Source organism: Acomys minous (genome assembly GCF_964271855.1).
Source record: "Acomys minous genome assembly, chromosome: 15".
NCBI classification, from domain to species: domain Eukaryota; kingdom Metazoa; phylum Chordata; class Mammalia; order Rodentia; family Muridae; genus Acomys; species Acomys minous.
Window position 1 is genome coordinate 34,958,696 of NC_140497.1, and position 21,108 is coordinate 34,979,803.

At 47.1% G+C, this 21,108-nt stretch overlaps 1 protein-coding gene across 8 annotated transcripts in view; it reads left to right on the forward strand.

Moving 5' to 3' along the window:
* Nucleotides 1–12,822, forward strand: part of ACSL1 (acyl-CoA synthetase long chain family member 1) — a 67,944-nt gene extending 55,122 nt beyond the window's left edge. For all 8 annotated transcript variants that reach the window (XM_084758952.1, XM_084758946.1, XM_084758947.1 and 5 more), the window contains 10 exons: nt 1,181–1,315; nt 1,962–2,096; nt 3,103–3,198; nt 4,041–4,113; nt 6,244–6,332; nt 6,817–6,933; nt 7,588–7,731; nt 10,255–10,356; nt 10,459–10,530; nt 11,119–12,822. In XM_084758952.1, coding sequence (XP_084615078.1) covers nt 1,181–1,315; nt 1,962–2,096; nt 3,103–3,198; nt 4,041–4,113; nt 6,244–6,332; nt 6,817–6,933; nt 7,588–7,731; nt 10,255–10,356; nt 10,459–10,530; nt 11,119–11,259 — 1,104 coding nt within the window. In that variant the 3' untranslated portion in view covers nt 11,260–12,822. The remainder of the gene's footprint in view (nt 1–1,180; nt 1,316–1,961; nt 2,097–3,102; nt 3,199–4,040; nt 4,114–6,243; nt 6,333–6,816; nt 6,934–7,587; nt 7,732–10,254; nt 10,357–10,458; nt 10,531–11,118) is intronic.
* Nucleotides 12,823–21,108: the final 8,286 nt, after the last annotated feature.

The following is a 21,108-nucleotide window of genomic DNA, read 5'->3' on the forward strand; positions in this document are numbered from 1 at the left end:
TGCTTAGCCAGCGTAGCTGAATCAGTGAGTCCTATGTCTCAGAGAGACACCTTGCCTCACATAACAAAGTGGGTTGTCTCCTGAGGAACACCACTGAAGTTGTCCTCTGACCTACACACACACACACACACACACACACACACACACACACACACACACACACATACACGCACGCACGCACACACAGGCCTTCTTTTTCTGTTCTTGGACAACTTTAGATTTTATAATAGAGGAAAAATAGTGGGCAATATGTCTTCCTTATTGGGTATTAATTGAGAACCAGCTGTGTGCCAGGACTGTAGTAGATACTGGACACAATCGGTTAATAGAAAGAGGACAGTTTGATTGGCTGCTGCCCTGTACGATTTATGTATCTCAAAAATATCAAGGCACACGCATCAGGTTCCATCCTCCATCTTTTACTCCTTGCACATCTCAAGATCTTAGAAGTTTATGAAGTACGCACGCAATTACCATATGGTCCGGCAGTTCCACTTTCGGGTCTACACGTGAAAGTATTGAGAGCAGGGACTCAATCAGGCGGGTGTCTGTACGCCAGAGTACACGCAGGATTACTCAGAGCAGATGACATGTCAGCGGTCAAACAGGCCAAGTTCAGCCTAAAAGGGAAAAAGCTAGGTGTGGGGCGCAGACCTCTAATCCTGGCACCAGGAGGCAGAGGCAGGCAGATCTCTCTGAGTTTAAGGCCACACTAATCTACATAGTCCAGTCAGGGCTCCAAAGAGGGAAAGCACCGTGTCTTTTTAGAAAATTGCACATAGAGTCAAAACAGGAAGTGAAATTTTAATGAGCCTGGTCTGGAGACAGTGGGTTTTGGTTTGGTTTGGTTTGGTTTGGTTTGGTTTGGTTTGGTTTGGTTTGAAGACAGGGTTTCTCTGTGTAACAGCCCTGATTGACCTGCGCTCACTTTGCTGACCAGGCTGGCCTCAAACTCACAGAGATCTGCCTGCCTGTCTCCTGAGTGCTGAGATTAAACGTGTGCACTATGCCCTTCCAGCACAAACACATTTTTTAAAGAAACCACTTATATGTAGGAAGTTGTAAGACTCTGGAAGCTGGTTTGAAACACTAGCCACGCAGGCGCGCTTGCTGTGTGTCTGAGCGCCCCGGGGCCCTCCTTGCTATGCTAAAGCGGTGCGTTGTCTCTTCTCACCCATAGTGTGTAGTGCTGTGTCATGGAGCTAAGATAGGATTTTTCCAAGGAGATATCCGGCTGCTTATGGACGACCTCAAGGTGCTTCAGCCCACAATTTTCCCTGTGGTTCCAAGGTTGCTGAACCGCATGTTTGACAGAGTAAGTACCAAGCAATAAAGTGTGGGGGACAGAAGATGGGGCTGTGAGTCCCGGTGCCACTCTGACGAGAGGTCAGCCGCCTTACCCTCTATGGCCATCAGCAGTAAAACTTCATAGGATGTAGTCCTTCCCTCTGAGAACCAGGACTCAGTTCCCGCACAGAGCTGTTGGCAAGAGAAAACTCACCACACTCTGTAGATCCTTAGCTGTAAGCTGCAAGGTCAGGTTGTTTTCAATTACACACACACACACACACACACACACACACACACATACACACACACCGTTTTATCAGGGTTCTAAGTGGAGCACACACAAATAATTATGAGATGGTGTTTTTAATCATCCTGCCAGCCCTTGCATGAGTGAAGCGTCACTTCACCTCACTGAGAGACGTGACAGGGCCAGAGCGGAAACTGAGAAGATGTGGCTTCTGCAGACTGCTAAGCCAGGCAAGACCAGCATGTGGCCTGGTCCGTCTTCAGGCTGAGTCTCCAGAAAGCACTGTTAGCATCTTCCCTCTTCTCCTCCCTCCTGGAGGCAATGCTTTTGCTATCTCGAAGATCATCCATTGAAACAGTTTTCACTGCCCCTTTGATTTTAGCTGTTTTGGAAGCTGTGAAAACCTTACTTCTTGCCTCATTAGATTTTTGGACAAGCAAACACTGCAGTGAAGCGATGGCTGTTGGACTTTGCCTCCAAAAGGAAAGAAGCAGAGCTTCGCAGTGGCATCATCAGAAACAACAGCTTGTGGGATAAACTCATCTTTCACAAGATACAGGTAGCAAATAGACCCCCACTTCATGTAAAGTTATGTGTGTGTGTGTTTTATGTGTGTGTGTGTTGTGTGAGTGTGTTGTGTGTGTGTGTTGTGTGAGTGTGTGTGTATGGGGGGGTAGGGAGGGGGATGGAGAGAGCTGAATGATACAGGTCTGAATTCCCAACTAGGTGGCTTAGATGGAAGGATTAGAAGTTCAAGGCTTGCCTGGGCAACTTAGTGAGCCCCTCTTGCAAAGTAAAAAGTAAAAAGATGGGTAGATCTAAAGCTCAGTGGTAAAATGCTTGCCTAGGAGGCCCACAACCTTGAGAGATCAATCACTCAGTCACAGGTATACACACACACATACACACACACACACACACACACACACACACACACATACACATATACACACACACATTCATGCACATTCATACACACACACACTCACACATACATGTGTACACTCACACACATTCATACACTCATTCACACATACACTCACACACACATATACACTCACACATATACACATATACACGCACGCCCTCCCTCGCTCACTTACTCACAAATGAGGTTGAGGTGGGGTGGCATGAAGCCAAGAGATAAAAACACATTTCTGTTCTTTGTAGCAGTTGTCTCAGAGTTAGAGACGGGGTTGTTAGGCGAACCTACATCCAAACAATGCTGCAGCTGATCCAGGTGGAAGGATGCGGGGTATTTTAGCCTTCCTTTAGCTTTTCTGGAACAAGTATGCCACTCCTGAGGCAATGCTTTAAGCCTGAGAATAAGCACACATAATAGCAGGGCCTGCCCCATATGCCAAAAGTGGTAGCTGCCACAAATCCGATCCCGAAGGGGCCCATCAGCAAGTTACTGGCTTAACGCCAAGGCTGCTAGGTGGAAATGGGTGGGCCATGCCAGGTGCAGGAAAGCTGATGGCCTGGGACACAGGGTCCCAAGAAGTGCCTGACAGAGGAACTCTGGCCTCTGCATACGTAACCCTCCCTTCTCTCTGTCTTGCAAGTCGAGCCTGGGTGGGAAAGTCCGGATAATGGTTACAGGAGCTGCCCCAGTGTCCGCCACAGTGCTGACGTTTCTGAGATCAGCTCTCGGCTGCCAGGTGAGGCTGAGCGACCACCCAATTATCCCAGGCTTTGTAATGCTGTGGGCTGGTTTGTGGATTGACAAAAATGTCTATGCATTTTCACTGTACAACTTGGGGTATGAGCACTGGGTAACGGCTATAAATGACTCACGTACTTGACATGCTTATCGATTATGTGTGTGGTGAGAGCACTTGGAAGCAACGCGGCCATTTGCAAGTAGAGGGTGCATTGTATTTTACTCTGTTGTCCATGTGGTCACCCTCTGAGCTCACTGACTCCTCCCCCTTGACCTCTCGTGTTCACTCAGCATTTCCCCAGGCCTCCTAGCCCTTGTTTGAATATGTCTTGCTTTTGCTTGGAAGGTAGGTTAGTACCTGATTTCCTAGGGGAATAAATCTGTCTGTGCTTGGCCCTAGGCAGAGTGTATGTATAATTTTATCTAGGCTAAGGCATGAGCCATACCTCTAGAGTGTGGCTGCAGGGGCGGGATTGGTCATTAGTGATAAGCCCACCCACACATCATGCTGGGAGGCCAAGGGGTGGCACTTAGGACATGTGTGAGATATCCTGGATTAGCAGAGCAGGGGTACCACCAGATGGGCAATGACCTATCCTATGGAGATTCCCCCTTGCCTGTCAGCAGGAAGTCGAGTAAGAAGACAGCGTGGATTACAGCCAGTTTGGGCTATAGATGTTTGGGTCCATAGTATGCTATTGATGTAACTTGCTAAACTGCAAGTTAAAAGGTTTCAGAGGCTGGGATGCCTCTGTAGTTGGTGAAACTTGGTTTCTTGTGCACTTCCTGCGAAGCCATGGCTACCCCACATTAATAATGTTGTGTTTCTTGCTGACCAAGTTCTATGAAGGCTATGGACAGACCGAGTGCACCGCTGGCTGCTGCCTGAGCATGCCTGGAGACTGGACGGCAGGTATGGTTGACAGGAGCCGTTCCCAGAGTCTCCTCACTGGAGTTCGAGGTTGGGATGCCTGGGAGTGGGTTCATTGTTGATGGGCTCATTGACCTCCATGGCCCTATAGGCCTCCATAGGACGTCTCAAAATAATTAGGCCTCAGGCCCAAAAAAAAAAAGGTCCTGTGAGATGGGTAGAGAGTGGTCCCCAATCCCAGGCTGGTCAGGCAGTGATACACTGTACCGAAGCATCTGAGAGGAGAGACCCCTCCAGCAGGCTTGCCAGTGATGGAGCAGCAGCTCCTCATAAGTAGCTGTCACAGTCATAGTGTGTGCTGGGCCAGTTGTTGGAGCTGTCATAGAAATGAACACAAGCCCCTTGTCCCAGAGAAAACACGGTGGACAAACACCCAAAGAGCTTGCTGAGCCTCTGCCACGGGTGAGGTTCTGTAGGAAGGGTGTACCGTGGACATGGGGCGAGTGGTACCCCAAGGGCACTTTGGGGAGCTAAGTTACAGCTGTTGCTTAAACAGCATGCAGGCGGGGAGAACTTACACGCCACTGCGCCGCACAGCTTTGTGCTCCTGCCTCTAATCCGGTAGGCTTTTCTGCACAGCAATTAATAAGCTTCGCTGACTTGTTACACATCTAGTTACCATCTGCACCATGGGCCCTGGCGCCTATCACTGTCTCACAATGTAGCTCTGCGGGAGTCGATGCTGGTGATCTGGGAGCATCTTTCCACCTTTAGTTTTTTAGGTTCCTTAACAGCCCCAGAGTTTAGAGTAACGATCTCTATATGTTAAGTATTATCTATGAGACTCTTAAAATGCAGCTACAGTGTCTGTTGTTTTTGTACTGGGAACAGACACTCTGTCCTGGTCTGCTTCCTGTTGCTGTGGTAAACCAGCATGACCAAAGCAACGTGGGAAGGAAAGGGTGTATTCCTTCTTACTGCTCTCAGGTCAGGACCCATCACTAGTGGGAGTCAGGACAGGAGCCCAGGGCAGGAACTGAAGCAGAGGCCACGGAGGAATACTGCTGACTTGCTGTCCGTGGCTTGTTCAGCTGCGCCCTCTGCGCATCATTCATTAATGGAGAAGATGCCCTGCAGAGTTGCCTATTGGCCAGTCTTACGGATGCATCTTTTCAATTACATTCCCTCTTTCCGCGTGACCTGGTTTGTGCCAAGTAGTCAAAAACTAACTATCACACAGCCTGTCCCTAGTACTCTTAGACAGCAGAGTGAAATGGACTGTGGAAATAACTTAGTAGACTTAAGTGTAAGAACATGCTCATCAGGGCCTGGAGAGATGGCTCAGAGGTTAAGAGCACTGACTGCTCTTTTCAAAGGTCCTGAGTTCAATTCCCAGCAACCACGTGGGGCTCTCAACCATCTATAATGTAATCTGATGCCCTCTTCTGGTGTGTAGGTGTACATGTAGGCAGAACACTATATATAATAAATAAATGGGGAAAATGCTCATCTAAAATCAACAGCTGTGTCAACTGGAATCTGGGCGTGTATCAGAGAATAATCAGGGCGCACAGGGCTACCTGTATTCTCTTAGTGAGAGGGGACTTTAAGAACTTTGGAATTACCAGGCGGTGATGGCGCACGCCTTTAATCTCAGCACTTGGGAGGCAGAGGCAGGTGAATCCCTGTGAGTTCAAGGCCAGCGTGGTCCACAAAATGAGTCCAGGACAGCCAGGGCTACACAGTACTGTACCAACACTGGCTCGGTACAGGCAGGAAGATCAGAAGACCAAGGCTGTCCTCAGCTATATAAGGAGTTGGAAGCCGCCCCCCATTGGGTGGGTGGAGCCAATCCAATCAGATCATGGAATTGAGGTGTCTGTACTGCCAACCTTCAAGTAAGTAGCTAAAGTTTAAATGTTGACAGTGTATTCCAAGTCTCAGACATGGGAAAGGTCCTGAATAGACTGTTGGGTATTCTCCCTCTCCTCGAGAAAGAAGCCCTCATAAAGAGTGAGGTGCAGAGTAAAATACAATGTACCTTCTACTTGCACACTTCAAAGCCAAAGTGATAGCACCTGTTACTGTAAGGATGAGGAGGCTCGCTGGTTGTAAAGATGCTTTGGCCTGAGGCCTTTAGAGCATGCTTTGACATGATTCTCTTATTTGTAGGCCATGTTGGTGCCCCCATGCCTTGCAATTATGTAAAGCTTGTTGATGTGGAAGAAATGAATTACATGGCTGCCAAGGGCGAGGGTGAGGTGAGTGAAAGCCTGTCCGTCCTCGGTGAGGAGCATCCTCTGTAACAGCTGCCTACCTGTGGGCGGGCACAGTTCCAGATAGTGCTCAATACAGTTAGGAAGCTGGATTCTATTGGAAGCAGGCAGGTCAGTTCAAAAGGGACATGTCAGCTTGACCGTCTAGTCCTTCCTGTGAGGGACAGTTAGGAATTTGGGACCAAGGGCGCGACACAAAAGCTCCAGTGAGGCTTGTCTCCAGTCTGCTAATGGCCCTGCCTGTGATGTCATCTGAGCTGAGGCTGGCATGACCCCTGCAGTTTAACCAACCTGAGGTCAGTAGGATAGGAAGTGGGGACTCTGGAAATGCCTCCAGGAGCCTAATGGGACTTAGGTAATTCCCTCTAGAGGGTAGACCTGAAGGCTTCCAGATAAAGGCTGATGCACGCATGCACATTTCCTGAGGGGAATCTCTGGTAAGTGTCGTAAACAGACCATCTTCTCTTAGGTGTGTGTCAAAGGGGCAAATGTGTTCAAAGGCTACTTGAAGGACCCAGCAAAAACAGCGGAAGCCCTGGATAAAGACGGCTGGTTACACACGGGGGACATTGGAAAGTGGTTGCCAGTAAGTCGTCACCTCTCCTCTTTGAAAACAGTTTTGTCGGGATGTGGGGAGGCACACATCCCTCATGGTGTGTACACAGCCTGTGGCTTTTGCACCCCCTGCCCTTCTGCTTGCTGGATGGCATTATGCAGGTCCTTTGCATCCAGCAAGAGAAGGACTTATATTCTCAGCTAAAATCAGTTGATTGCTGCTTCCTCTTTGACATCCAAAAAACAAAACCAAAAACCTCTGGGTTTTTCCAGCATCAAGTAGTACCTTGAAGTGGGCGCTGGCCAGCATTCCCACAGTTTTGTATGTTTTGGGACTGACCCTTCCTAAAGTACTGAAATACCTGCCTTCCCCTAAAAATTGGGAATGGCAGGGGAAATTAAGCTTTAGTGTGCTGAGTGCTGTGAAAGGGATAGACTGTGTCCTGGCTGTCGGGGAACACACCTCATCTGGTGAGCGGGTTGTGTGTGTCCACACTTCAGCCAGGAAGCCAAAGAAGCACAGTTCTGAGTCCAGTGTTAAGCGGGAAGCAGACATCGCACAGGCTCCAGAACCTCTCTCTGCATGGCCAGATGGGTCTAGGCAATTTAAAAGACCCTGTACTGCGGCTGGTGGTGGGAAACCAGCCAGGAATGCACCCATTGCCCCTTCCTCTCCCATATGCAGAACGGCACCTTGAAGATTATCGACAGGAAAAAGCACATCTTTAAACTAGCCCAAGGAGAGTACATAGCACCAGAAAAGATTGAAAATATCTACTTGCGAAGCGAAGCTGTGGCCCAGGTGTTTGTCCATGGAGAAAGCTTACAGGTATGTTCTCCCAAGGCTAGAACTGTCGCTGGGCACTGCAAAGCACCGTGAATGACAGGGACTTGTGAGATGATTGACAGCCAGGCTTGGTGGAACACACCCACAGTCCTAGCCCTTGGGAGGGTGAGGATCCTGAGCTGGAGGCCAGCCTGCCTACTACAGGAGACCTTGTCTCAAAAATCAAAACAAAGCCCAGCAAGGTGGTACACTTGGGGAGGCAGAGGCATGCAGATTTCCGTGAGTTTTAGGTCAGCCTGGTCTACAAAGTGAATCCAGAACAGGCAATGGTACACAGAGAAACCCTATAAATAAATAAATAAATAAATAAATAAATAGAAAAAAATCAAAACAAAAAAGTGATTGACAGTTGAGGCAGTGTCTGTTGGCCTTCATGTGTGATGTGCTATAGGACTAGTGTTGGGTTATACTGCTATGGCCTTTACTGTCCCCCAAAGTTGTTTTCTCTTCAGTTTCTGGATTTCAATTTTAACTCTAGTTAATTTCTCTGGTGTCCCAATAGTAATAGAATAACGATACTGGGGGTTTGTTAGTGTATTTCTAATTTAAATTATGACTGAAAGCATTAATACGTATAGAATATAATATAGTTTACATCTTTAAAGTTTATTTTATTTTATACATATGTGGATGTATGTCTATACCACGTGGTGCTTGCAGAGGTCAGAAGAAGTCATTGGATTCCCTGCCACTGGAATTATGGATCGTTGGGAGCCCCTGTGGGGATTGGGAACCAAACCTGGGTCCACTGTAGGAGCAACAAGTGTTCCTAACTACTGAGTCATCTCTCCAGGACTAAATTACACATTTTTGTTTTGAGACAGGGTTTCTCTTTGTCATCCTAGCTGTCCTGGAGCTCACTCGTAAACCAGACTCAAACTCACAGAGATCCTCCTGCCTTAGCCTCCGCGTGCTGGGAGGCTGGGAGACACATTTTATATTTTTTTTTCTTTTTCTTTCTGTGAATAGATTTTAAAAGAAGAAAGAAAGGGAAAAGAGAAAAAGGCCAAGTTTTAAAAATCTGGACATGGTGGCATACAACTTTAGTTCTAGCACTTGAGAGGCAGAGGCAGGCAGATCTCTGAGTCCCAGGCTAACTTGGTCTACAGAGTGAGTTTCAGGACAGCCGGGATGACACAGAGAAACCATGTCTCAAACAACAACAAAACAATAAGAAGTTTTTTCATTCCCAACTCCCCCTAGGTCCTCCCCACCTCTCCTCCAGTCCAAATCCCCACACTTTCTATCAGTTGTTGGGAAACATACAGACATCTAAAAAATAATAATAAAATAAGAGAAAACAAGCAAACTGGCAAACTGAAATAGGACAAAGCATTCAGGCAAACGGAACAGAAAAAAGATTTTGACAAAACAGGGAACCTCCAAAGATGTCATTGAGTTCTTTTTCTGTTGGCCATCTTCTGCTGGGCATGCAGCCATAAGTGTGGTTTATATACCCAGCGAGACTTATTTAGAAAAAAATTAATTTTTCCTTTGTGAGTGGTTATTAATTGGAGATTGCTTCTTGGTTAGGCATGGGAGCGTGTGTTCACTTACCCTCAGTGCTGGGGCCCCATCTGGTATAGATTTGTGTAGACCTGTGAATGCTGCCACAGCCTCTAAATTCTTACACCCTGGTGTGTTTAAAGGCCTTGTGTTTGTTTGGTGTCTTCCATCCCCTCTGGCCTTTACAGTCTTTCCACCTCCTCTTCTGGTGGATTCCCTGAACCCTGGGGGTTTTTAATAGAGACATCCCATATAGGACTGAGTGTTCCAAGCTCTCTGTTCTCTAAGCACTGTCCAGCTGTGGGCCTCTGTGTTGGCTCCCATCTACAACAGGAGGAGGCTGCTGTGATGATGGCTAAGCAAGGCACTAACCTCTAGCCATAGCAGAGTGTCACCAGGGCTCTCTTTATTGCTGTGTCCCTTTAGCAGAACGGTAACTTTTGATCCTCAGACCAGATAGGCCAGGGACCTAGGGGAAAATTTTACATTGTTAAACTTCCTAAACATAGCTCATTTATGATATTCATCCTAAATCATTTTTTGAGAAAATTATGTTGTAAAAGTCAAGCGTGTTCAATGTTGGGAACCAAAATTAAATATAAAATTTTCAGCACTCTGTGGACTCAGCCTGCATGGTAACACTTGTCCTCTTAGTGCGTGGGAGGTAGAGGTGAGAGGATTAGGAGGTAACATTGCTCTCAGCCAGATAGCTGATTCAAGCCTAGCCTGGGCTGCAGGAGACCCTGGTCTAAAAACAAAATGCAAAAGCCAAGTAAAAAAGTACATATACCAAAGTAAAAATGGGATTTTTGTTAGATTTTGATTTCCAGTGATTGACTGTGTTTGTACTTCAAGGCTGGTAGTTCCTTACCTGGGCTCAGGCAGCCCTGGGAAGGGGCGTAGAAGGATATATTCTGAGAGACAACCCATAATATTACCAGTCCCATGGGACTGTGGTGCCAAAATAAACCCGTAGTGACTCACTTGCCTGTGCTGTAGGCGTTTCTCATAGCAATTGTGGTACCAGACGCTGAGAACCTGAGCTCCTGGGCCCAGAAGAGAGGGTTCCAAGGATCCTTTGAAGAGCTGTGTAGAAACAAGGTGAGACCCTGTCATGTCCCTGCCATCTGCCATCTCTCCACTCTGTGCTCGGTGCACCTGTAGATATGAGAGAAAATAATCTGATTTTTCCTACATTATTAGGATGTCAAAAAAGCCATCCTGGAAGACATGGTGAAACTTGGGAAGGAAGCTGGTTTGAAGCCGTTTGAACAGGTATGACTTTGATACAAGCCCATGACTTTAGTATAGAACAGAGGCTGACGTGCAGATTTTTAATGAGTAGATTTTAGAGGTTGAAGACCTAAAGAAATACTAGGAATAGTTTGATGTAAGAGAATTTTTTTTAATTAATGTATAAGTGTGTGTGTGTGTGTGTGTGTGTGTGTGTGTGTGTGTGTGTGTGTGCGCGCGCACATTTGCATATGAATGCAATTGCCAAAGAGGTTAAAGGTATCAAGACTGGAGTTGGAGTTACAGACAGTTGTGAGGCACCCAACTTAGGTTTTGGGAACTGAACCTGTATCCTCTGGAAGACCAGGAAGTGCTCTTACCTGCTGAGCCATCTCTCCAGTGCCAGAGTTTTACTCAGTATGTGACTTCTCTTCCCTGAATTCTGTCCCAATGGGACCCACGTCCACCGCTGAGAAAGCATGGTGAAATGAGAGGGCGGGGTGGCGCCTCACCCACTGGCCTTCATCTCCTTTGAGAACCTCATCTCAGCCTAGACTTCTTAGGCTGCTTCCGTCCTCTTCGCCCCCTCCCACCCCCACCCCCCACTTTAACACCCTTGTTTGTTTGCAGGTCAAAGGGATTGCCCTACACCCCGAGTTATTTTCTATTGACAATGGCCTTCTGACCCCAACGATGAAGGCAAAAAGGCCAGAGCTACGGAACTATTTCAGGCCACAGATAGATGAACTGTATTCCACCATCAAGATTTAACGTGAGGAAGAATACTCGGAAGAAACGGCGCACCTCCACAATCCTCCTCGAACCAATGGCCTTCGCGTTGGTAACTTTGCCTGCAGCGCGTGTAGGAAGGGACACTGTCGCGATGGACTAGTCCACAGGGTCTTACCCAGGGGTGTTAGAGGGCACGGAACACTGCCTTACAGTCACCTGCGCTGCAGCCCATGACCCTGCTGATACCCAGCTTCCAAAACGAGCCTTAACTATTGTAAAGGGGAACCCATAAAAGTGCTAAGTTATTTAAGACTTCCTCAACCGGTAAGGTGGGTGTTAGAACTTCTGTCTCCTGTTTTTCTAACCAAGGGGTTAGGACTTGCTCTTTCTGATATGTCTGCTACTTGCTGCATCTTCTGCAGCTGTCTGCTGCTCTGAAGGGTACAGTGCACTGGAGGAGAGCTGTCCCTTTAAGAACTGTCCAGGCTCAAGGAAGTCACAGTGGACCAGGGATTTTTCTTTTTAAACCCCTTCCCCCATCCCTTTCTCCACCTCACACATAATACACTCACACGACCCATCCGATTTGTAAGGGTTCCAAGTGGTCCCTGTTGTGCCTGCTGGGTCATGAGGTTCCCAGGAAACTAAAGAACAGAACCTCCTCAGAAAAACACGGGTGCCCAGTCTCAGAAAAAAAATAAATAAATAAAAATAAATTAAAAAAAAAAATGGCTCCCAGCTCACACAGGATGCTCTCAGACTCTTCTCCAAATCTGGTCCCCTACCCCGCTTCCTCCCAGGGGTTGTGAGAAATCCTGCCTTAGACTCTGCAATGAAGATGGTATTTCAAAGAATGACGTGGATGGGCCATGCTCAACTGTGATGCCTCCACCGCTGCCACCGGCTCCCCGTGCAGCCAGCTCATCTCTGTGACAGCCACTGGGCTCCAAACGTGGTTTTCCTAGCAAATGATGATGTGGTGATCAACTTGCTTTTCTTTTCCTCCCAATTAAACTCAGGCAAAGCATGTCCTCAAAACTGTTAAGGGAGTTTATATACATGGGTACTTATTAAAACGGACAAGTAATAAGTGATTTATCTTTAATTATAAAACTGCTTGATTTCTGTGAAATGCATTTGACAAGCCAAAATTCTGGGATGAAGAAATCTGGAAAAAAGAATCATATCCTGGGATTAACTTCTCAAGGTTTTTGTTGTTGTTGTTGTTGTTTTGTTTTGTTTTTGTTTTTGTTTTTAAGTTAATTTGGGAAATTAGCAGCATTTCACTTTCCTGTGAGTCTTTGCCACATCTGACCTAGTCAAGCTGTTGTCTATACATTTGAAGCCGCCGTTGCTGGCCGTGTGACGGCGCGTGTGTTATTGAAGCACAACTGGGTTTGCACTAAGGAACCGTCATTGTAATAACACTATTTGGTAGCCTAACTTCATATTTGTATTCTTAATTGCACAGGAAGTCGATAATTTGTCACAATGGGGTTTTGAATGTTTGCCTTCAGTGTTGGCTATTTCTATGTTTTATAAACCAAAATAGAATTTCCAAAAACAATGAAGGAAACCAAAATAAATATTTCTGCATTTCGAGTGAGTGGAGAGGTCTTTGGAGTCAATGTCACATTTGGGACAGCCATGGTGCCCACCTTGAGTAAGGATGGGCCTCCTCCTGGGAACACCCTCCCTTTGCCCTCCTCCCATCCCTAGTCCCTTTGTACAGCCGAGTCATTCTATGACACTGTCCACCCCACACCCCTACCCTACCCCAGCTCTTCTGGTCATAGTCCTCACATGGGGAGGGCAGGGGAATAACGTTATGGTTTAGAATCTATAGATGCTAAGGTCTCTCTCCCTCACGAGCTGCTTTGCTTGAGGGCAGCAGTGCCAGGAGAGGTTAGCTACTGTTGGTCTGCAGTGATGGGTTTAATTCCACGGTGTTGTAGTAATTCTCTTTCATGTTTTCGGCAACCTTTTTCTTTCCCTTCCTGGACTGCTCCATGTTACCAGGCGTTCATTCACTCCCAATTTCTTTCAAGCTTATTGTGCTTGAAACATGGCCACTGTTACCACACCAACCTCTTCACATTTGTGTTTGTCTTTGTAAGAGTTGAGGGAATGCTGTTTTGCCTTAAGGCGGGAAAGGAGAGAGAGAGGGAGGGAGGGAAGGGAGGGAGAGAGGAGAGAGAGAAAACTGTCTTCTCATGAGTTCTCATGAAATCACCCCAGGCTGGGCTTGAACTCCCTCTGCAGCCAAAGGATGGCTTGGCCCCCTCCCGCTTCAGCCTTCTGTGTTGCTGGATTACAGGCCTACCTCACTAGTCTGTTCTTTCTCTAAAGCCCAGGTTTATGAATAGCTCACACAGCTTTTTTTTTTTTTAATTCCATTTGCCGTTGCTCTAACATGGTATCAGAGACAGAATAATTTGTAAAGAATCAGGGTTATTTAGCTCACAGTTCTAGAGGCTGGGAAGCCTGGGAACATAGCAGCCGCCATCTTAAGTGTGCAGTTGTGGGTTTAAAGACATTTACATTCATGTACCCAGCATCTGATGAGATGCTATTGCTGGCTGACAGGAACTCTGCAGAGTCCCAAGGTGGATACAGGGCCCTACGAGGGATGGATAAGCTTTCTTGAAAAAGGAAAAAAAAAGGCTTTTTATTTGTTCTTTGTAAATTTTGCATCATACACCCCAATCCTACTTATCTCCCTATCCCTCTATATCCACTCTAGCAACCACACCCCCAAAAGAAAACAATTAATTGAAAATTGAAAATAAAATGCCTTGCTGTGGAAGCTGTGCCGTGTCACGGTGTGTTACACATTACACTCTTTTGCCCAAACAGCTTCACTTATGAATGTTCACTGCAATGAGTCATTGGTCTGGTTCGAGGCCTCTGGCGTCTGCTACACTGTCAATACCGGATCCTCGCTGGGACTCTCCAATACTCCTTTGTTGCCCTGGGTCACCAGGGCCCCTTCACCGGATGTTGGAGCAGTAGATGTGGGCCACCTCAGAGCCCTAGATCTGGGCCTCGGTGGTAGCTCAGTTGCTCAGCCTGCCTGCTCTCCTGTTTTTCCCAGGCAAAGGGCAGGGCCAGCTCTCCTGCACTCAGGCCATCACGGCCAGCTCTACTGTGCTGCTCAGGCAAGGTGCTTGTTTTAAGTGCTGCAGGCCAAGTTGCTTTTATTAAATTATTTTACTACTTTATGTGTATGAGTGGTTTTGCCTACATGTATCACTGCATGCTTGCAGTGCTGGTGGAGGCCAGAGGAAGGTGACGAAGGTGACGAATCCCCAGGCACGGAAGTTACACACTGTGGTTAGCCACCATATGGGTGCTGGGAATTGAGCTCTGGTGCTCTTAACCACTGAGCCATCTCTCCAGCCCCAAAGCTTGCTTTTCTAACAGACGTAACTATAAAAATTAATGGCTCCTTTGATAACCCATTACTATGCAAATGAATTAACCCATTAGTGACAACAGAGCTAGTCACCTCTCTGAATACATAGGATATTGGGAGTTAAGTCTGATGCATTCATGGCTCCTAGTCCAGACTGCTTTTTTTTTTTAATCCTACTTTGCTTTCATCTTCCTCTCCTCCCCTAACCAAAGCATAAGGTCCTGAGAGCAGGCATTATTTTTAACACCAAACCAGGGACTTAGAAACTAGTGAACAGTCACTAAATAAATCCTGAAATTCAGAGCAAAGCTGTTGACGCGAGGTTAACAAACGGGTGGTTTGATGTGTCCTGTGAAGGACTCATGGGGGCATCATCTTAACCTGGTTTTGGTCATATCCCCGTGGTGTCACTGGCTTCCTAGCAGCAGAACCTTCCTTTTGCAAAGAATACATTCTGCATCTGTTAGTCAACCTGGGCTTCCTGGCCACCTCCACTCCTGGCCACCGCCACTCCTGGCCACCTCCACCCCTGGCCACCTCTGCTCCTGGCCACCTCTACCCCTGGCCACCTCCACCCCTGGCCACCTCCACTCCTGTCCACTGCCACTCCTGGCCACCTCCACCCCTGGCTACCTCCACTCCTTGCCACTGCCATTCTGCCTTCTCTCTGGGGACTTGAGTATGTCTCCTGTAAGTGGCAGCCTAAAACACTGGCCATTACATGGTGGGCTTATTTGTGTGACAATTCCATACTCATACTTTTTTTTTTTTTTTGAGACAGGGTTTCTCTGTATATCTCTGGCTGTCCTGGACTCACTTTGTAGACCAAGCTGGCCTTGAACTCACAGCGATCCACCTGCCTCTGCCTCCCGAGTGCTGGGATTAAAGGCGTGCGCCACCATGCCTGGCTTCTTCTTTTTTTTCTTTAGGCCTTGAGACTTGCCATGTAGACCTTGAGTCCGAGGCCTTATGGATAGCTGCCTGCCTCTACCTCCTCATGCTAGGATTCAAGGCCTGTGTTCCTTCCCTTTTAGGCTTTTCCTTTCAGTTTGTTGGCCTGTTTTACTATTGATAATCACTTGAGATGCGCTCACCCCTCATCTGCTGTGAATACTCCTGTGTAAGCACTGCTATATAGACACTTGTTTTGAGTCCCTGCTTTCAACACTTCTGTGTGTACCCAGAATTATTGCTGGACCATATGATAATTGCGTGTGCATGCATATATATATATATATATATATATATATACACACACATATATATATGTATATATATGTGCATATATAATACATATATATATGTGTATATATATATATATATATATATATAAATTTTGAACTGCACTAATGTTTTCCACAGTGACTGCACCATTTTACATCTCTACCAGTGGTGCCATTTGTTTTTGTGGTTTCGGTTTGTATTCCCTGGGTAACCATTGATGCTGAGCATCTCGGCTCCAAGACCATTGAAATGTCTGCTCTGGAGATGTCTGTGAAAAGCCTTTGGCCCTTTTTAAAACAGTTTATGGAGCTGGAAAGGAGAGCTGCAGTTAAAAGCACTTGCTGCTCTTGCAGAGGACCCAGGTTCAGTTCCCAGAACTCACTTGGTAGCTCACAACTGTCTGTAACTCCAGTTGGGGGATCTAATCCTTCCTTCTGGCCTCTGTGGGTCCCACACGCACATGAAGTAGCATACATTTAGGCAAACACTCATATGCATGGAATTAAAAAATAAACTTTAAAACATAGGTTTTGTTACTGCGCTATGGGAGTTCTTTATATATTCCAGCATTAGTCCTTGAGCAACACTCAACCTTTTTATTGTTGTTATTGTTACTAAGATTTATTTATTTATGTATATGAGTGCTCTGTGTGCATGTATGCCTGCGTAGCAGAAGAGGGCCTCAAATCCCATCAGAGATGGTTCTGAGCCACCCCGTGGGTGCTGGGAATTGAGCTCAGGACCTCTGGAAGAGCAGCCAGTGCTCTTAACTGCTGAGGCATCTCTCCACCTCCCACTCTTAATCTTTTTAAGGTGCGCTGTTGAGGGTGGGCAGTGGCACAGCGGCACTGGCTCTACAATGGTCTGTCTTCCTCCCACACACTAACCCTGCACCTCAGAAGCCCCTGGGCTCTGTGTCTCGCCACCCTATAGAGACAAGTGACTTCAGAGTGCCTCTGCCGAACCATTAGACAGTTCTTTCTTCCCTCCAGGCTCACTGCATATTAAGCATCTTAGCAACTGCCAGGACAGCTGGTCTTCCGATAGACACCGAGCCAGGGGCTAAAGAGCATTTCACTGCAGGAAGCTAGGCCAGCCTGCAACCCTGCTTCCCTGGAAGCTCGTCAGCCCCTCCCTCCAGGCCAGCCAGGACACACCCGCATTTAATATCTGAACCCCGGAAAGGTGTCTGCTTTTAAGGATAGTAAGTATTTTGGCTTGCTCCCTGCCTTTCGATCTGTGTAGACTAATGACTAAAACGCATGGAGTGCTGCCACAAAGCGGATTAGCTCATCTTTTTAGCCAGTTTCTGCTTTTATACCCAGGTTACAGATGTGACTAAAGCAGAGGAAATTAGAACAGTGTGTGTCCCACGCTGGACAGAGCTGGCAGTCCGGTGCCATAGACTGAGCCTTACAGAATGCATTGCCGCTTTGGTTGGCTTGTTTGGTTGGCTTGTTTGGTTTGGTTGGTTGGTTTGGTTGTGTGTGTGTGTGTGTGTGTGTGTGTGTGTGTGTGTGTGTGTGTGTGTGTTTCAGCAATGAACTTCAGGAGGACATCTGGGCTACTCGCTGGCAGCAGGTTCACCGCTAAGCTTTAGTCCAGGGACCTTGTCTCTAGATAATGGATTTTCTGCACCACACACAAGCTAACCACTTGGGCTCCCTGCTAAATTTTGCATAGGAATTCTTAGCAGCTCTTTCGTGATGAAAATTTTAACAAGAGAAGGGAAATACGATGACAGATTTCACAGTTCAGAATCACCCTTGCTCAATATCACCAGGCTGCTGGGGTTCCACAAAACTCCAGCAGGCTTCCTGCTTTACATGTAGCTATGCAAGAGGGAGGGAGGGAGAAGTGAGAGTGAGGGGAGTAGCCCTGGCAGCAGTGCCCTGCCACAGGGCTGGGTGGGCACCGTGTACAGATGACACGCGTGTGAAGCGCAGAAACCAGTTTGCTCACATTCTGCATTAGGCAAATGTGCCAACCAGAAGGACTCTCGCCTCTGAGTCTCCTGTGTCCCCATAACCACTGATCCTGCACCCTGACAGCTCTTTGACCCTAGGAGGTCTCCCAAGTAGAGAAGCCATGCCTTTTTGGCAAAAATTAATTAATTAATTAATTAATTAATTTAGGCCTGGCCCAAGACAGGCCCACCTGGTAGGTGGTACTGCTAAAATCTCTGTTATCTTTCAAATCCGGCTGCTTCTCTCTGTCTTTCATACCCACTGGCCAAGAAGGACAGAAGCCATCTTTCACCAAGACAGTTCCACCAGCCTTAGCTGCACACCTTGTCCCCTGTATGCGCCTTTGCTGACAGACTCTGTAACAAGAACGGTTCATTTCATGTAATTTCCCTGTTAACAGAGGCCTATTGCTCTCCACTCTGAACTGCCTTCCCACTGCTGGCTTTACAGGTGTGCACCACCTGGCCCGACTGCAGGCTGCAGAAAGAGTTAATGAGGGAAGCTGCCAGAAGCCATTAGGTCTGGGCCAGCTTTGCAACTGCATTTTTCTCAGGCTAATCAAGAGGCAGGACTCAGGGAGCAAAGTTATTGAAAATGTGAACTGTGTTGTTTCCTACTAAGTTTTTGTTTTGTTTTGAACTGCTGGGGATTGAGCTACATCCCCTGGCCAGGAAGTGCTAACCATAGTTTGTAGAAGCACTGTGGAGACCCCTCTACAGTAGAGATTTTCTTTTTATCCTTATTTTCCTTTGCTTTTTCTCTCTAAGAAGGACTGGCCCTTTTATTTTCTTTCCCCTTTTCCATCTTTTGTACTTCCCTGATTCGTTTATATATCAGTTTGGATGGCCCTATGCTGGGGCTAGAAAACCCCTGCATCTGGGTGGAGTTGCTCCCACCCAGGACTCCATCCCCCCGCAAGTCCCTCCCAGCCCTTCAGGACGCTGGGAATGGAATCTGAAGCACGTGAGATTGCAAACTCACGAGGTGCTGGGCTGACTAGTGTGGCCCTGCGGGCTGGCACAGGGCCAGTTAGGTCTGGAAAAAGTAGGCCAATATTAGTTACACAGCAAGTAAGTTTAGTGCTCTGGCGAGAGAGCCAGGGGACTATCGGAAAGCACGTGACTCGGGAAGGAATCTAGTATGCCGGCTGTGAGTCTAATGGAAAAAGGTTGTTCTGCCCTCTAATTTTAAAAGACACTGAATAGTACTGCCTCCTTGCCTCTTAAAGGGAACAACCAAGGGCAAGTGGCCCTCCCTCCCTCCTTGGCCCTCCCTCCCTCCCTCCTGGGCCCTCCCTCCCTGGTCCTCCCTCCCTGGTCCTCCCTGGCATTGCAATTTGTTTTGCAGTGTCATAGCCACCGAAGGTCAGCCGTTGGTCTGTTTGACACAGATAATGACTTTTTATTTGTGAGACTGGAAGTTTTGTGTCTACCTAATGTTGCGTAAGTGCTGTAGGAAGGTAAATAACAGCCCAGGAAATCTTGAGGTCTCCTCTTCCTTTCTGTGGTATAAAAGCGGCCTCTGAGCCTGGCATGGTGTTCCACGCCTGTGATCCCAGCACTTGGGAGGTCAGAGGCCAGAGGACTGGGGCCTCAAGTCACCTTCAGTTACATGGTGAGGTCAAGGCTGGCACAGGCTATGTTAGACCCCATAAAGTAAAATTAATAAGACTATATTTTTTTAAAAATGAAATGAAGGAAAGCAGACTGTGTAAAAGGCATAGCGGCAGGAAGTTATGGGAGACTAGAATTCTTGTAAAGGGAAGAAACGAGTTAGGTAACACCAGTCCTTAGTCTCAAGCTGACATTTACGGCTGAGGTAGCTCAGGTCTCCAGTTAAGAGCTGGAAGGCTCCAGTCCTTTTCTCTTTCTGCCCTCTGGTGGACACTGCTGAACAGAACAGTCAACCAACGTTCCCTAGGAAAAAAGCGTGGCGTGAAGCTAAATCCATCCGTGTATTTCCTGTGGCCCCCGCGTGTTCTTCCCTTCCTCATAGCCCTAAGGAGGAAATAACAATACCTCCATCTAAACATCCACTACCAATTCAGGATGCAAACCAACTACTCCACGGGGAGATGGGTTTGCATGGGGAAGCATTCCGCACCCCCATCCCACTCAGCTTTTCCAAAGCACCCAAAGGGTTTTATGGTACAGGATGTAACACCGTTGTGGAGTGCTTGCCTAGCGTGCAGGCAGCCCTATGAAAAAGCCTGAGCAATACAGATAGGCACCTGCATGTCAGGCCTTTTCCTAAGAACTCTAGGCTTTCACATTGAATGAATGAATGAATGAATGGTGGAATTCAAACCTGAGACACAGCGTGGCTGCCATGCACAGACCTGATCCAGACTCCTGGGTCAAGCAAAGGCAGGTTGATCCATTAGCCATTGATAGGACTGTTCCTTAGCCTCAGCAGATGTAAAGTGAGGGTACAGTGCTCCGCACAGAGGGTTATTCAGAGCATTCAGTGAGTTAACAGAAACCAAACACTTAAAACAGTGTCTGGGTCATAGGAAATGCAGGTGGTGGTGGTGGTAGTGATGATGGTGGTGGTGGTGGTGGTGGTGATGGTGGTGGTAGGGTTTGGTAGAACCCAGCCTGAGGATGAGGTTGGCAAGGAAGTTAAGAAAATGTCCTCAGAGCTCCAATGACCTCTCAAACCTTTGTATCAAACAAAGAAAGTGTGACACATCTCCTATCCCCGGACGTCCGAGTGACACAAACTCAGAAATTCCCTTAACAATTTAAACTTCTTTGGTTTGGTTTTGGTTGTCTCCACTGAGGGAGCAATCCTTTCCTGGTTTAGCATCTCAGTGGTTTCATTTTTTTTTTCCATGACTACAAAGCGTGAAAGGTTTACGCACACCACTTTCCCCAGAAGACGGTGTTACCTCCCCTCTCCAAAGCCTGCCAGTTTGCAGTGGTTCCAGGAACCAAGTTTCTCCCTGTCCACGGGGACCTTCCTTCCGTGGCCTCAGGGTGATTTACCTTTCTTTGGCAGATGATTTCAGTCACCCAGATGTTTTCTGGGTAGACGTGGCCACGCGTTTCACTGAAGAGGAAAGAGGAATGATGTGTAAGTACCGAGTAGATGCTTCGCTTGGGGGAGAGATGCACATCATAAACAGCAGATAGGTGATATAAAACTAAACTTACCAAATGTGTAGAGTCAGGGGGTGAATAAAACACTCTACTGTTTACAAAGCAATGTACGAAAACTGGCATGAAAATCTGTATTTTTTTAAAGATATATTTATTTATTATTATGTATGCAGTGTTCTAC